At 46.3% G+C, this 15,422-nt stretch overlaps 1 protein-coding gene across 1 annotated transcript in view; it reads left to right on the top strand.

Annotated features, from left to right (window-relative positions):
* RGS12 (regulator of G protein signaling 12) overlaps positions 1-15,422 on the top strand; it is a 182,972-nt gene that overhangs the window by 20,566 nt on the left and 146,984 nt on the right. Inside the window, exon 3 of the mRNA XM_066573347.1 lies at positions 7,604-7,720. Within this exon, the coding sequence (XP_066429444.1) occupies positions 7,604-7,720 (117 nt within the window). The remainder of the gene's footprint in view (positions 1-7,603; positions 7,721-15,422) is intronic.

Here is a 15,422-nt window from a genome sequence, read left to right as displayed (position 1 = left end):
TATTGATCTGCTGTGGATCTCAAAATTTGCGCAGGAGATCAATTTCCATACTTAACAGTTCTGCAGCTTGTTAATGACATTTGTTCAGACTTCTGGTGATACTGTGGAAAATCCACAGGCGTTCAGCTTTGTGTGCGTCTACCCTTAGGCTGCCTCTCCATGGGCGATTTTTTTACTGCAGCCCCACTGTCCACGAATGGAGAATCATAGCGATTCTCTGTTTGCGGGTTTTAAATTGCAGCATACTGCGATTCTCCGCGGTGAGCCTATCTCTTAGATAGATTCAGCGCGGAGAGCCGTCAGCCCTCCCCTGCTTCCCGCGGGGGAGATCTGCCGCGGGATAACGCTACGCCCATGGACAGGAGCCCTAAAGACTCATGTCCACTAGCAAAATTGAATTGCGGATTCCGCTGTGGAATCCGCATTCAATTTTGCCCATAGGGAATCATTGGCCATCTGCGGTCAATTAAATCGAAATTTGCACCCGCAGATGGCATTTTTATGGATTTATGTTTTTACACCTGCAGCTGAATTTCTGCTCTCTGACGCGGGAGCGCGGGAGAGCAGGAGTTCAAAAAGAAAAAAAAAATAGAGTGCACGGCGATGCGCGCGGCACGCTGCCGGTGTGCTGAGCGCATCCGCCGGGCAGAGGGAAAAAAGATCCGGCCGCGACGGACGGGAACCCGCAGCGTCTGGACAGGTGAGTTAAATCTTTTTTCAGTCCTCATGTCCACGGGAAAGGAGGGTCCTGCTGCGGGATTCTGCATGGAGAATCCGCGCGGGCCCGAATTTCCTAGTGGACACGAGGCCTTAGGCTGCCTTTGGCGAGAAAATCACGCGAGATTTGTATATTGCAAGACACATAAATATGAACCCCATTCTTTTGAATGTTCTCATACATATTAGTGATGATATCCTGTATGGCACAGCGATGCAATGAAGGAAACAAATCGCGGCATGTTCTATCTGGCTGCGAGATCTCACAACACAGCCCCATTGATTACAATGGGGCCGGCAGCAGCGCTGGCTTATTGAAAGCATCGGAAGAACGCCACGATCCTGTGGCAGCCGTGGCGGGGATTCCCTGCATCCCCGCAGTAATACAAGGCTGTTTTCACATGAAAACGCCTCGCATCCACGGGGCTTTCACATGTATGGTGAGAGCAATATCGGGCCTTGACCCACGACCCGGTATCACCCACGCCAGTATGAAGGAGCCCTTATGTAGCTGAGATGACATGGTACTGTCTACATGATCAGGACAGTAGGACGGTCAGTCGTAGCTGCACTCTCTCTAAGGCCCCCTCCACATGGGGGTATTAGGCAGAGAATACAACTTATTGACTTCAAAGGCTTCATTCATATGCACATATTTTCCAGCGCATTTCGGTTGCGCAAGAAAAAAAAAAACGCAGCATGCTTTATTTTCCTGGACATTTGTGCACCATACGCTCATGGGAAGAGGGCCTAAGGGTGTATTTACATTTGCAAATTTTGTGCTTTGCATGACGCTCACATGTGCATAGACCCCATTTTTTCCAATGGTTCTATCTACATGTGCAAGATATTCCCTGTGGATATGGCCTAAATGTCTGAGATGGGAATACCCCTTTAACTGTAACCTATTAGTGACTTTGGCCACAAGTGTTTAATTTCCCTGCAGTGCCACCACTGGAGAGATGAAGTATTGCACAGTTCTTCATGAAACCTATGGTCTGTCCTTGGAATGCTTGGACGTGCCAGGTCCTCCGGCAGAAGGGAAACTCTTTCTTCTCTGGCCAATAGATGAGGATTGTGAGCACCGGACCCCCTTCTACCAGCTCAGAATTGCCCGAGTATTTGGAAATAGATTTTATAAACCAGAAATGATCCAAATTGGATTTGTAACTCACATTGTGTAATATATCCATAAATAAGTTGTTCTTCAATCCCTCATCCATTCATGTGACCCCGCTGCTCCAATATCAACATCTGTAGTCCCTACAAAGAATATTTTATTTCAAAGGGATTCGGGACGTAGCAGAGGTGCATTTCATGTTTTGCTTCCCATAATCCCTTGTGTTGAGTGGGGCCAGGCATTATGGGAAATACATCATGGGCTGATGGCTCTTTCATGTGTATTTTGTGGTAAGGTGAATTTTTTCGAGGATTAAGCTCCATTTTCCTGATTTGGCAGGAGCGTTGGTCGGACAGCACGCATATATCATCCAGTACAGTCTTGTCTCTCTATAATACTTTTGGCTCTCGTTTCCTTTTTTACATTTCTTTTATGGAAAACACATGAAGCTGTAATGTCAGTCATTTCCGTGGACTGTAATATCCAAATTAGCTTTTTCTGTACAGAAATAGGCCTGACGTCTACCACAGGACCCCGCCGCGTCCGTGTAGCAGTTGCAAGAGTGTCAGCTGGGTGCCGCAAACGTATATCTCGTTTATTTTCCCAATTACTGCCTATTAAGTTTACAGCCGTAGAAACAAAGGTTTTTCAAGGCTTTTATGACCTCATCAGTCACTTAAATTAACATAAGTCTCTATATTAAATGCTAAATGAGCAAACAAATGGTAGATATCCCCACTGGACGGAGCATTATCTGTAATGTAGTGCTTGGAGCTGGCTGGGGGCCAAAGAGTGGATATATATACTACCGTGCAATGGTTTTGGCTTTAGGAGTCTGGCAGAGTTTTAGTAAGTTACTCATATGAAAGAAGAAGTTTGATTATCTGGAGAAACAGTGCAGAATTGTTGGTTTTAGGCCGCTTTCATGCGGCTAAGAAAATCGTGTAAGATTTGTGCGTTGCGAGACACACAAATCCCGCATGAATATGAACCCCATTGTTGTGAATGGAGTCATACACATGAGCGATGTATATATTTATTTATTTTCCTGGTAACATTGCACGGCATATAAGGTACACGCGAGTGCGATGGGAGGTTTCGTATTAAAAATCATGGGAAACACTTGCCGATCAGTCGCACCATCACTGAAGTGATGGGAGGCGTTTTTAACACAAAAAAACACATGTTCATGCACTACTACACTCCATAGCAGTGAGTGTAGTTTATGGCCGCGTGAAGTCGCCCTCAGGCTAATTTCACACAGGCGAACGGGATATTGGGTCGTGAAACTCGTCCCAATATCGCGCTCAGGAACATCCCATTACTTAAAGGGGTTGTCTCGCGAAAGCAAGTGGGGTTATGCACTTCTGTATGGCCATATTAATGCACTTTGTAATATACATCGTGCATTAAATATGAGTCATACAGAAGTTATTCACTAACCTTCCCTGCGCTGGCGTCCCCGTCTCCATGGCTCCGTCTAATTTCAGCGTCTAATCTCCCGATTAGACGCGCTTGCGCAGAAGGGTCTTCTGGCTTCTGTCCGGTCCGGCACAAGCGGTGTTCTGGCTCCGCCCCTTCTACGCGTCATTATGTAGCTCCGCCCCATCACGTGTGCCGATTCCAGCCACTCAGGAGGCTGGAATCGGCACACGTGATGGGGCGGAGCTACTGGTATAAATATGGTATACATACTAGGGGTTACTGAAAAGTTCTCGGCCCACCCAATAAAGGTTGTCAGTAGTCCAAATGTTTATGGCTACTTTTCAACGTAGTCCTCTTTTAGGGCCATACATTTTTGCCACCGGTGCTACAGGCCCATTATACCCTCCTTGTAGAACGTTTCTTCCTGCATGGCAAAAAAGTCCTCCACTGCAGCCATGACGTCATCATCTGATCGAAAATGGGTTCCATCTAGATGTTTCTTGAGCTTAGGGAAGAGATGAAAGTCAGAGGGGGCCAAATCGGGTGAATAAGGTGGGTGCTGAAGCAGTTCGAAGCCACAGGACTCAATGGCAGACATCGTAATGGCGGATGTGTGCGCAGGAACATTGTCCTGATGAAGGAGCACTCGTTTTGTCAACATTCCAACGCGTTTCACTTTGATAGCCTCCCTCAAGCGCATTAGTGCATATTATGCTCCATTCACTGTTTCACCTTTTTTGAGTTATTCAGCCAGAATAACACCCCTCGACTCCCAAAAAACAAAGACCATCACCTTGCCAGCTGATGGGACTGACTTGAACTTCTTGGGGGTGGGTGAGGAGGGGTGTTTCCAGTGTTTCAATTGAACCTTGTTTTCGGGTTGAAAGTGGTGAACCCATGCTTCATCCAATGTCACAGGATCTGCCTCAAAAAGGGTCAAGTTTTCAGCAGACATGAAGTGTCTCTGGCGTTTGTTTTCTGCGGTCAACATTCTTGGGACTCATCGACATGAGACCCTGTGCATGTCAAGTGCAATTCTTATGATGTGTCCAATGTGTTCCTGAGATATGCCCACTCTCTCAGCAATGTAGTGTTCTGTCACACGCCGGTCTGCCATGATGATATCCTGGATTCCAGTTATGTTTTCCTCCGTACTGGCCGTTACCGGTCTTCCATTGCGAGGTGCATCTTGGACAGAGGTGTTGCCCCGCTTGCATTCCGCCACCCACTTTTTCACAGTGGAATAGGAAGGGAAAGCCTCCCCTAATGTTTCCATCATGTCATTATGGATCTCGTGCACTCATGCCCTTATTCAGCAGGTATTGGATGACCGCACTCTTGTTGTCTTTTTCCATTTTTCAAGATGTGTACACCTCGGACACTTTAAACTCCAATATCTGAAACAAAAAACAAAGGTATTAATGGAAAATTTGGTATGTAACCTAGCAAAGGAATGTACTATTAGTTGCTAAACTGACATTCGGCTGGGACAAGTATTTGATGGGTGGGCCGAGAACTCTTCAGTCACCCCTCGTATTTAATGCAGAATTCGTTGCATATTTCCTTTCATGGGATTTTAGGAAAGTTTTGAAATGTCCTACAAATATATATTCTATTCATCTAAAGTCATTGATAACCAGGATGTGGAATGTAGGATGTAGTGTAACTATTTTATCTGCTGGTGATGAATAGCGCAATGGTACCATTTTAATACAGGAAAGTTATCACTTATAAAACATGATTCGTATATGAAGGAGACGGAGGCTGGGAATATTGATAAGCCTTGGCTTACCGACTCCACAGTCCTGCCAAGCAGGGTCATATGAACAGGAGATGCCATCTTGGCGCAACCTCTTGCAGTGTAAAGCATGGGGAAGCACAACAAGTCACTGACATAGTTCAAACCCAGTTTAGGGGTAAAAATAAGAAAATTGACATTGGTAATAACCCTTTCCAATCTACTGTCTGACCTCTGAAGACATGACTTAAGGCTGTACAGCTCCGATGTTGGAAGACGTCCGCCAGGGTTCTCTTACTGTATATTGCCCGCCTCTCTGCTGTCAGAGCCTATCCAACGTGTCACCTCATGCAGTACTGGCTTTAGCCAGCAGATAGCGCCGTTGTATAACAGCAGAAAAAGAGTAAGCCCCCTAGGAAAACCAGGATACAAATTGGACTAGAAAGGGTTAATTTGTAAGACCGCAGCTGAATTTTTGCTTTCACTTGGTACCTTCTAATCTGCCACTCCCTGTTCTTCTGTGTCTAATTAGGCACTACTGGCTGAAAGCTGCGCTGTGGAGAAGAGCGGCGCTTCCTCTGTATATACTCTAAGTCATGGCTCAGGACCGTGATTTGTTACTGCCAGGAATAGAAATTCCCATAGTCCCGTCATAAATACTGTCACGTAGATTGTTTTATGGATGCTAATATTTAGCCAGTATTTTGACATTGTTTTCCAGTGTTTACTTAATGCAGCAGTCCATGACGAATTAAAAAATCAATTTCCTGCAGCAAACAACTATGAGCTTGCCGGCGTACCGCGAGTTATCCTTGTATAACACGGGCTACAGACCGCTGAGTTATTCCGCTGCTGTATTAGACTCTGTTCACATTTCCATTCGTTCTGTCCGTCATGGTTACCTTCATAAATGAAGGAAATCATGACAGAAGCCAAAGAGAACTCGCTGGAGCCAGTGGGTGCCGTCAAGCGCCGCTGCTTTCTGTTTCTTGACAGAACCAGTAGGATGTTTTTGTTTTTTTTCTTTCATTCTTCTGTTCCATGATAGAAAAGAAGAACAAATATATACCAGAAATAGGACTAGAGCCTTAATATTTCCTGCTTCTGTTTGTAAGTGGTGCTGTCTCCCATTCTGTATCTTCGAGAAGCCATACCCCCTCCCAATCGTCAGGCTTCCTGCATGGCCTGGACTCCGTTCCCGTCCATGGCATAGAGGGGCGTCATCATTCTGCATCTTCTGTGGCACAGTACGCCTCCAGTCTAAGTATGTGCCCAGATTGGAGCACATTGTGCATCATTGGAGGGGTCACATTCCTTCCATAGGCCTACATAAGGCCTGTTGAGGTGGGGGGCTTCTTGAAAGTACAGCATAGCTTCTGAGAGGGAATGAAGCTATTCAGTAAGTGCTGCATAAACATTATTTGGACTGCTGGAAATTAGTAAGAAACTAGCAAACCCCTTTAAAATGAAGGCTGAGCGGTTTTGCCTAATATCAAAATCTCGATATTTTCTTTTTTCCCCCTCAGACCTCCCACCTCTACCCAAAAAACTTTATTCTCTGTTTTTTTTAAGGCTACCTTCACACGGGCAAGTGCGATATGGGGCTAAGAAACCGATATCGTGCTTGTCATCATGCGTTTGTCCCTCGGATGCCATACAAAAACACCTTGCATCAATGCTGATCCTCCGGCGTTTGTTTCACACGCGACGGAGAATCGGAAAGTGTTTTCTATTGATTTCAATGGGAAACATCGCATCACATTCGCATCACACGGCATGCAACGTGTTTAACTGTCCGATTGAAAATAATGGGCGATGCGTTCCGAGGCATAGAAAAAAATTGGACATCCAAAAAAACAAAGGATTGCTCATGTAGGACTCCATACAAAAGAATGGAGTTTATATTTGCGCAAGTTTTGTGCGTCTCGCAACGCACCAAACTCATGCGAGATTCATGCTTGTATAAATGTGGCCCTAATTTTTTTTTTTTTGCTTTTTTTAACATTTTTCACTCGCTAGTACGCTCAGTAGCGGCAAGCGTATTAGCGCATGTGCCTATCTGTTTAAGCCCTTAGGTAAAAAAGGGGGTATAAATGTCAAAATTACATAGACATGAAACATGGGATTCAACTCCCTCAGTCAGCACAGCCCCTCCAGTAAGCATAGTGTATCCCTATGTCAGGACAGCCACCCCCATATGAGAACAGCTCCCCCCCCACATATAATCCCCCCCATGTACGTCACAGCTTCCCCTCTCATTATGGCTCCCCGCATTTACTTTCCTTAGTCATCACACTGAGCCGCTTTCTCCTTTGTGCTGCTGATTTCTAGCTGACTGTGTTGAGTCTCGGCCCATCAGCTCTATGACCGATTCAGCATCATTCTGCAGCTCTTCAGTGTGCTGTCCTGCCCAACCCGCCTCCTCCACCGCTAGTACTCAGTCTTGCCGCGGCTTCCCTTCCAGCCAATATTAGACCCCACCCACATAGCGATATTCAAGATTATGCTACATTTAATTAATTCATATATACACTGTACGACATATTCAAATTCTATGCAGTTTTATACTTCACTGTTATAACAATAATATGTCTATTTTATAGAGCTCAAAGTTTGCCCATTTTAGTGGGTTGGTCCAAGGTCCACAGCGTTCTTCAGGACGTAGGTCACTCGGAAGATCAAAGCGGTTTAGTGTCACAAGGTCTCTGGACAACTTGGAGGTAAGACTGATGCAATCTTTATTTGATTTGACTAGAGGCCAATTTAGACACAACGATTATAGCTCAAAATTTGCTCAAAAGCCATCTTTGAGTGATAATCGTTGTTTCTAAACAGGCGGCCACTGTTCATGCACTAATCGTTTATCGTTGATTTTTAGCTAATTAGCTACTTAAAAGTTTATGCAAAGATGATTGCTCAAAACAGTGTAAATGAGCCTGAAGATATTTCCGGAAGAACTTGGTGCTGTGGACATTGCTCCGAAGTTTTCCATGAGTATTTTTGACCCACAGGCACAGAAAAAATAGACACGTTTTGCTCTTTTTTTTCTTTTAAAGCATTGGCAAAGTTTAGTTGTACTTTCCGAAAGCTTTTGACATGTCATAGGGACATGTCAAAAATTTTAATCAGTGGAAGTCCTGGTGCTCTATATGACATGCCAAAAGTTTTTGGAAAGGGCAGTTAGACTTTAAGTGAGTGTGCTGAAAGTTGTAGAGCTTTTTGATTTTAAAGGGAATATGTCAGCTTGAAAAATGCTGTCCAAACTGCAGGCATGATGTTATAGAGCAGGAGGAGCTGAGCAGACAGATATATAGTTATATGGGGAAAGATTCAGTATAACTTGTATTTTATCCATTTACCTTTGCTCAATCTGAGTTAGAGAGTCCAGTGGGTGGAGCTATCAGTGATTGACAGCTACCTGTGAATAACTGTAGGTACAGAGACAGCTGTCAATCACTAATAGGACCGCCCACTGGACTCTTTAACTCAGATTTAGCAAAGGTAAATGGATAAAATACAAGTTATACTGAATCTTTCCCCATAAAACTATATATCAGTCTGCTCAGCTCCTCCTGCTCTATATAACATCATGTCTGCAGTTTGGACAGCATGTTTGAACTGACAGATTTCAGTCACAAATTAATTAAGCAAATGTCATTCATAAACACGATTAAAGGTTGGTTATTCAGTGACAAGTTGACTAAACTGTAAACATGAAGTACCTTTGTCTGATTTAAACAAAAAATCTATCATTTGGCGTATACAGCTCCTATGCAGACCTGTCTGTCTTCATGATTACAGACCACAAACAAATCTAATCCGGTAGCTATGTGTTCCTCTGCTCCTTTCCTACTGTTCCTGGACTAAAGGGGGTAGGGTGGGGAGAGTAACACATGACTGTAGTGCATATTAGCTTTTTACACCATTCGCAACCTGATTGGTTGTTTGGATTTACTCATTCATGGTGATTAGTTATTTGAGTTGGCTGATTCACGGTGATTGGTTATTTGGTTTGGCTGATTCATGGTGATTGGTTGTTTAGGTTGGCTCGAGTAGAGGGGAGGTGTAAAAGGCTAATATGCGACTGCAGTATCCGAACCGTGGTAGATTTTTATTTTATCTTTTTATTAAGTCAATTTACAATGTTGCTTCATTGTTTAGTTTCCATGCACTGAGGTAATAAGATTGTACAGGCAACTAGCCCTTTAAATATTAAGATGCTGTTCTGCAAAAGTGTGAAAGTTGTGGTTTTGTTTAGTATGTGAGTGCAAGTACAGCGCATCTATAGGTAGCAGTTATGTTTGACAAAGGGGAGGGGAATTCTGGATTTTACCTCAGTTGTCTAAATGCAACCTGCCTGCAGCAGACGGTATAGAAGTCTAATCACGGTGCTATGGGATGTAACAGAAGTCTCCAGGACAGTGAAGCCCAGACTCCTTCCCTGCAGCGAAGGCAGTGATTTGTTTCCGCAGGGTTGGGCTATTGTGGTTTAACACATTTTTATCAAAAAGACATGTATACCAGCTAGTGAGGGCAACACCCAACCCTGCACAAGATAATAGCATTGTGACAACCACTCAACAATAACAGTAGTAACATAGGAACAATGGGACACACGCCGTGTATACAGGACAGGGGTAACATAGTGACATATGCTGTATATACAGGACAGAGGTAACATAGTGACACCGGACACACGCTGTGTATACAGGACAGAGGTAACATAGTGACACCGGGACACACGCCGTGTATACAGGACAGAGGTAACATAGTGACACATGCCGTGTATACAGGACAGAGGTAACATAGTGACACTGGAACACACGCCGTGTATACAGGACAGAGGTAGCATAGTGACACCGGGACACACGCCGTGTATACAGGACAGAGGTAACATAGTGACACCGGGACACACGCCGTGTATACAGGACAGAGGTAACATAGTGACACCAGGACACACGCCGTGTATACAGGACAGAGGTAACATAGTGACACCGGGACACACGCTATGTATACAGGACAGAGGTAACATAGTGACACATGCTGTATATACAGAACAGAGGTAACATAGTGACACATGCCGTGTATACAGGACAGAGGTAACATAGTGACACTGTGGGGCACACCGTGTATACAGGAGAGAGGTAACATAGTGACACCGACACACACACTGTGTATACAGGACGGAGATAACATAGTGACACCGGGACACACGCCGTGTATACAGGACAGAGGTAACATAGTGACACCGGGACACACACCGTGTATACAAGACAGAGGTAACATAGTGACACATGCTGTGTATACAGGACAGAGGTAACATAGTGACACATGCTGTGTATACCGAACAGAGGTAACATAGTGACACCGAGACACACCCCGTGTATACAGGACAGAGGTAACATAGTGACACCGGGACACACGCCGTGTATACAGGACAGAGGTAACATAGTGACACCGGGACACACGCCGTGTATACAGGACAGAGGTAACATAGTGACAGCAGGACACATGCCGTGTATACAGGACAGAGGTAACATAGTGACACCGGGACACACACTGTGTATACAGGACGGAGGTAACATAGTGACATATGCTGTATATACAGGACAGAGGTAACATAGTGACACTGGGACACACGCCATGTATACAGGACAGAGGTAACATAGTGACACCGGGACACACTCTGTGTATACAGGACAGAGGTAACATAGTGACACCGGACACATATCGTCTATACAGGACACGGGTAACATAGTGACACACGCCGTATATACAGGACAGAGGTAACATAGTGAGACCGGGACACACGCCTTGTATACAGTACAGAGGAAACATAGTGACACATGCTGTGTATACAGAACAAAGGTAACATAGTGACACCGAGACACACGCCGTGTATACAGGACAGAGGTAACATAGTGACAGCAGGACACACGCCGTGTATACAGGACAGAGGTAACATAGTGACACCGGGACACACGCTATGTATACAGGACAGAGGTAACATAGTGACACCGGGACACACGCCATGTATACAGGACAGAGGTAACATAGTGACACCGAGACACACGCCGCGTATACAGGACAGAGGTAACATAGTGACACCGGGACACACGCCATGTATACAGGACAGAGGTAACATAGTGACACCGAGACACACGCCGTGTATACAGGACAGAGGTAACATAGTGACACCGGGACACACACTGTGTATACAGGACAGAGGTAACATGGTGACACTGGGACACACGCCATGTATACAGGACAGAGGTAACATAGTGACACCGGGACACACACTGTGTATACAGGACGGAGGTAACATAGTGACACCGGGACACACGCTATGTATACAGGACAGAGGTAACATGGTGACACTGGGACACACGCCATGTATACAGGACAGAGGTAACATAGTGACACCGGGACACACACTGTGTATACAGGACGGAGGTAACATAGTGACACCGGGACACACGCTATGTATACAGGACAGAGGTAACATAGTGACACCGGGACATACGCCGTGTATACAGGACAGAGGTAACATGGTGACACTGGGACACACACCGTGTATACAGGATGGAGGTAACATAGTGACATATGCTGTATATACAGGACAGAGGTAACATAGTGACACTGGGACACACGCCATGTATACAGGGCAGAGGTAACATAGTGACACCGGGACAAACACCGTGTATACAGGACAGAGGTAACATAGTGACACCGGGACACACTCTGTGTATACAGGACAGAGGTAACATAGTGACACCGGGACACACGCCGTGTATACAGGACAGAGGTAACACAGTGACACCGGGACACACGCCGTGTATACAGGACAGAGGTAACATAGTGACACCGGGACACATGCTGTGTATACAGGACAGAGGTAACATAGTGACACTGGGACACATACCGTGTATACAGGATAGAGGTAACATAGTGACAGCAGGACACACGCCGTGTATACAGGACAGAGGTAACATAGTGACACTGGGACACGCCGTATATACAGGACAGAGGTAACATAGTGACACCGGGACACATGCTGTGTATACAGGACACGGGTAACATAGTGACACCGGGACACACGCCGTGTATACAGGACAGAGGTAACATAGTGACACCGGGACACATGCTGTGTATACAGGACACGGGTAACATAGTGACACCGGGACACACACCGTGTATACAGGACAGAGGTAACATAGTGACACATGCTGTGTATACAGGACAGAGGTAACATAGTGACACCGGGGGACACACCGTGTATACAGGACACGGGTAACATAGTGAGGCCGGACACATACCGTGTATACAGGACAGAGGTAAAATAGTGACACCAGGACACATGCTGTGTATACAGGACAGAGGTAACCTAGTGACACCGGACACATACCGTGTATACAGGACAGAGGTAACATAGTGACACACACCGTGTGTACAGGACAGAGGTAACATAGTGACACCGGGACACACGCCGTGTATACAGGACAGAGGTAACATAGTGACACACACCGTGTGTACAGGACAGAGGTAACATAGTGACACCGGGACACACGCCGTGTATACAGGACAGAGGTAACATAGTGACACCAGGACACACGCCGTGTATACAGGACAGAGGTAACATAGTGACACCGGGACACACGCCGTGTATACAGGACAGAGGTAACATAGTGACACACACCGTGTGTACAGGACAGAGGTAACATAGTGACACCGGGACACACGCCGTGTATACAGGACAGAGGTAACATAGTAACACTGAGACACACGCTCTGTATACAGGACAGAGGTAACATAGTGACACCGGGACACATGATGTGTATACAGGACTGAGGTAACATAGTGACACCGGGACAGACGCCGTGTTTACAGGACAGAGGTAACATAGTGACACCGGGACACATGATGTGTATACAGGACTGAGGTAACATAGTGACACCGGGACACATGCTGTGTATACAGGACAGAGGTAACATAGTGACACCGGGACACACACCGTGTATACAGGACAGAGGTAACATAGTGACACCGGGACACACGCCATGTATACAGGACAGAGGTAACATAATAACACTGAGACACACACTCTGTATACAGGACAGAGGTAGCATAGTGACACCTGAACACACATATGAGCAGGCCCTGCGTTCGCAAAAAAATGAACCTTGTTTATAGCATTGCGCTGAAGCGTGAGCAAGGAGCCCTTATTTACGTGTGAAGGAGCCCTTATTTACGTTTGAAGGAGCCCTTATAGAATAATAAAATTATATAATGCTCAGCAGTGGATGGAGAGAGTACAAACGCCTCCAGGACAGGTAACCAGTCGTTGTTTACAATTGACGTCTTTTACTGTCCGCACGCCGGCCAGAGAAGCGTCTCTCAGACAACAGGCAAGCTGCCACGAACCACAAGGCCCAGCCTCAGGGAGGAGAGTTGGCAGCACAGCAGGAAACCAACATCAAACTTCGCTTCTACTCTTTCAACTCTTTAAAAAACTTCAGAGAGTCCTTCCTGATCAGGCTGGGATACTAGTATGTCGGTGTGAGGGGCAACAGGAGGTTACAACCAGTCCGAACAGAAAATGGGAGTGATCTGCACGTTTCTAAACATCCAAAATGTCTCCAGGGACGTCCTGAGAAGAGTAATTAAAGAACAGTAAGATCATCTCTGGGTCGGATGGACCCGGCTCTGGCAAGGGGACCCAGTGTGTGAAGATCGTCCCCCAATATAGCTACACCTATCTGTCCACTGGAGACTTACTAAGGGCAGAAGTGTCCTCAGGATCAGAGAGAGGGAAGAACATAAAGAAGGGTGAGTTGGTGCCTTTGGACACTGTTCTGGACATGTTGAGAAACACCATGGTTACCAACACGTCCAAAGGATTCCTCATAGATGGATACCCTCGTGAGGTCAAGCAAGGAGAAGACTTTGAGAAGAAGTGGAGGAAATCAAACTTAAATGGCGAAGTGCCAGGGAGCAACTCCAAAAAGAGTTTACTGCAGTGCTGCGCAGTGGGGCTTCAGGCAAAAGGAAGCGGTAATACTTATATTTCCAGCAACTTCTGGACCTTGGGCTGTACGTTCGCCCCTGGATATGTCCCTAGAGACAATAGAGCAACAACAAGCCTGGGGGCCCCATCCCAGAGGCCAAACGCACCTGCACTTTCACCGTACTGTCTCTACTGCAGCAGGCAACCCTGGACCCCAGCGACAGCTTTGGCCAGCATGTGGCATCCCTGATGCGCCGGCTGGCAGAAAATTGGCAGTTAGGAACACAGAATTAAATTGTGTACCTTTTGGAGATGTCAACACCGCCCAATTGTCGAACTGAACTGGAGTGTGTCATAGAAATCTATAGACACCAGCAGACAGTGGGAATTGGCAGGCATGCAGCTGCCACCACCACTAGCACCACCACAATACCTGAAACACAGGAGCTACCTGCACAGCGGCCCTTATTTGGAAGTACTGAATACACTGTCCACTTCTATCAGACAGGTATATGCAGCACCTGGTACCCCATGCCAAGCAGCACCACACACATATGCAGCCGCTGTTACAAATGACCAGAGGGAGCGGGGGACAGAACCTGGGCGAACCGCAGTTGCATATACTGCACAAAGTGCTGGAACCATTCCCAGGTTTCGCAGCCTGTAGTTCGCAATACAAAAAAATAGTGTTCACTGTTCAAAAAAAGTAATAACACATTTTATAAAGTTGTATACATTTGTGAATTTCTTTACATGTTTTACATTAGTAAGGCCTCATGTCCACGGGGAAAATCAGATCCGCTGCAGATTCTCCATGTAGAATCTGCAGCGGGTCCCTCCTGCCCCGCGGACATGAGCGCCGAAAATAAGAATTTAAAAGTATTTACCATCCGGCGCGGGCGGAGAACATCAGCTGTTCCTCACGGCCGGATCTTCATTTTCGGCCGGCGGATGAATTCCTGACGCCGGCGGCACGTCGCCGGCACGTCGCCGACGTGCCGCGCGCATGCGCCGGGCACATCCGCCGAGCCGAAGCAAGGAAGATGCGGCCGTGAGGAACAGCTGACCTTCCCCGCCCGCGCCGGATGGTAAATACTTTAAATTCCTATTTTAGGTCTCCCGCGGATCCGGACGGCTTCCATAGGCTTCAATAGAAGCCCGCGGGAGCCGTCCCCGCGGGAGACCCGCACGAAAATGGAGCATGGTCCGGATTTTTCCATGCTCCATTTTTTTTTAAATCCCTTTTATTGACGATCCGCGGGTATTTATCTACCCGCGGGTGGTCAATGCATCCCTATGGGATGCGGATCCGCACGCGGGAGATCCGCTGCGGATCCTAAATCATATTTTGCCCGTGGACATGAGCCCTAAAGATTATATTGTTTGTACTAAAAAAAGCACAAAAAACAACAGACTAG

The sequence above is a fragment of the Eleutherodactylus coqui genome, chromosome 7 (assembly GCF_035609145.1).
Source record: "Eleutherodactylus coqui strain aEleCoq1 chromosome 7, aEleCoq1.hap1, whole genome shotgun sequence".
NCBI classification, from domain to species: Eukaryota; Metazoa; Chordata; class Amphibia; order Anura; family Eleutherodactylidae; genus Eleutherodactylus; species Eleutherodactylus coqui.
This window is presented reverse-complemented; position numbering and strand designations above follow the sequence as displayed.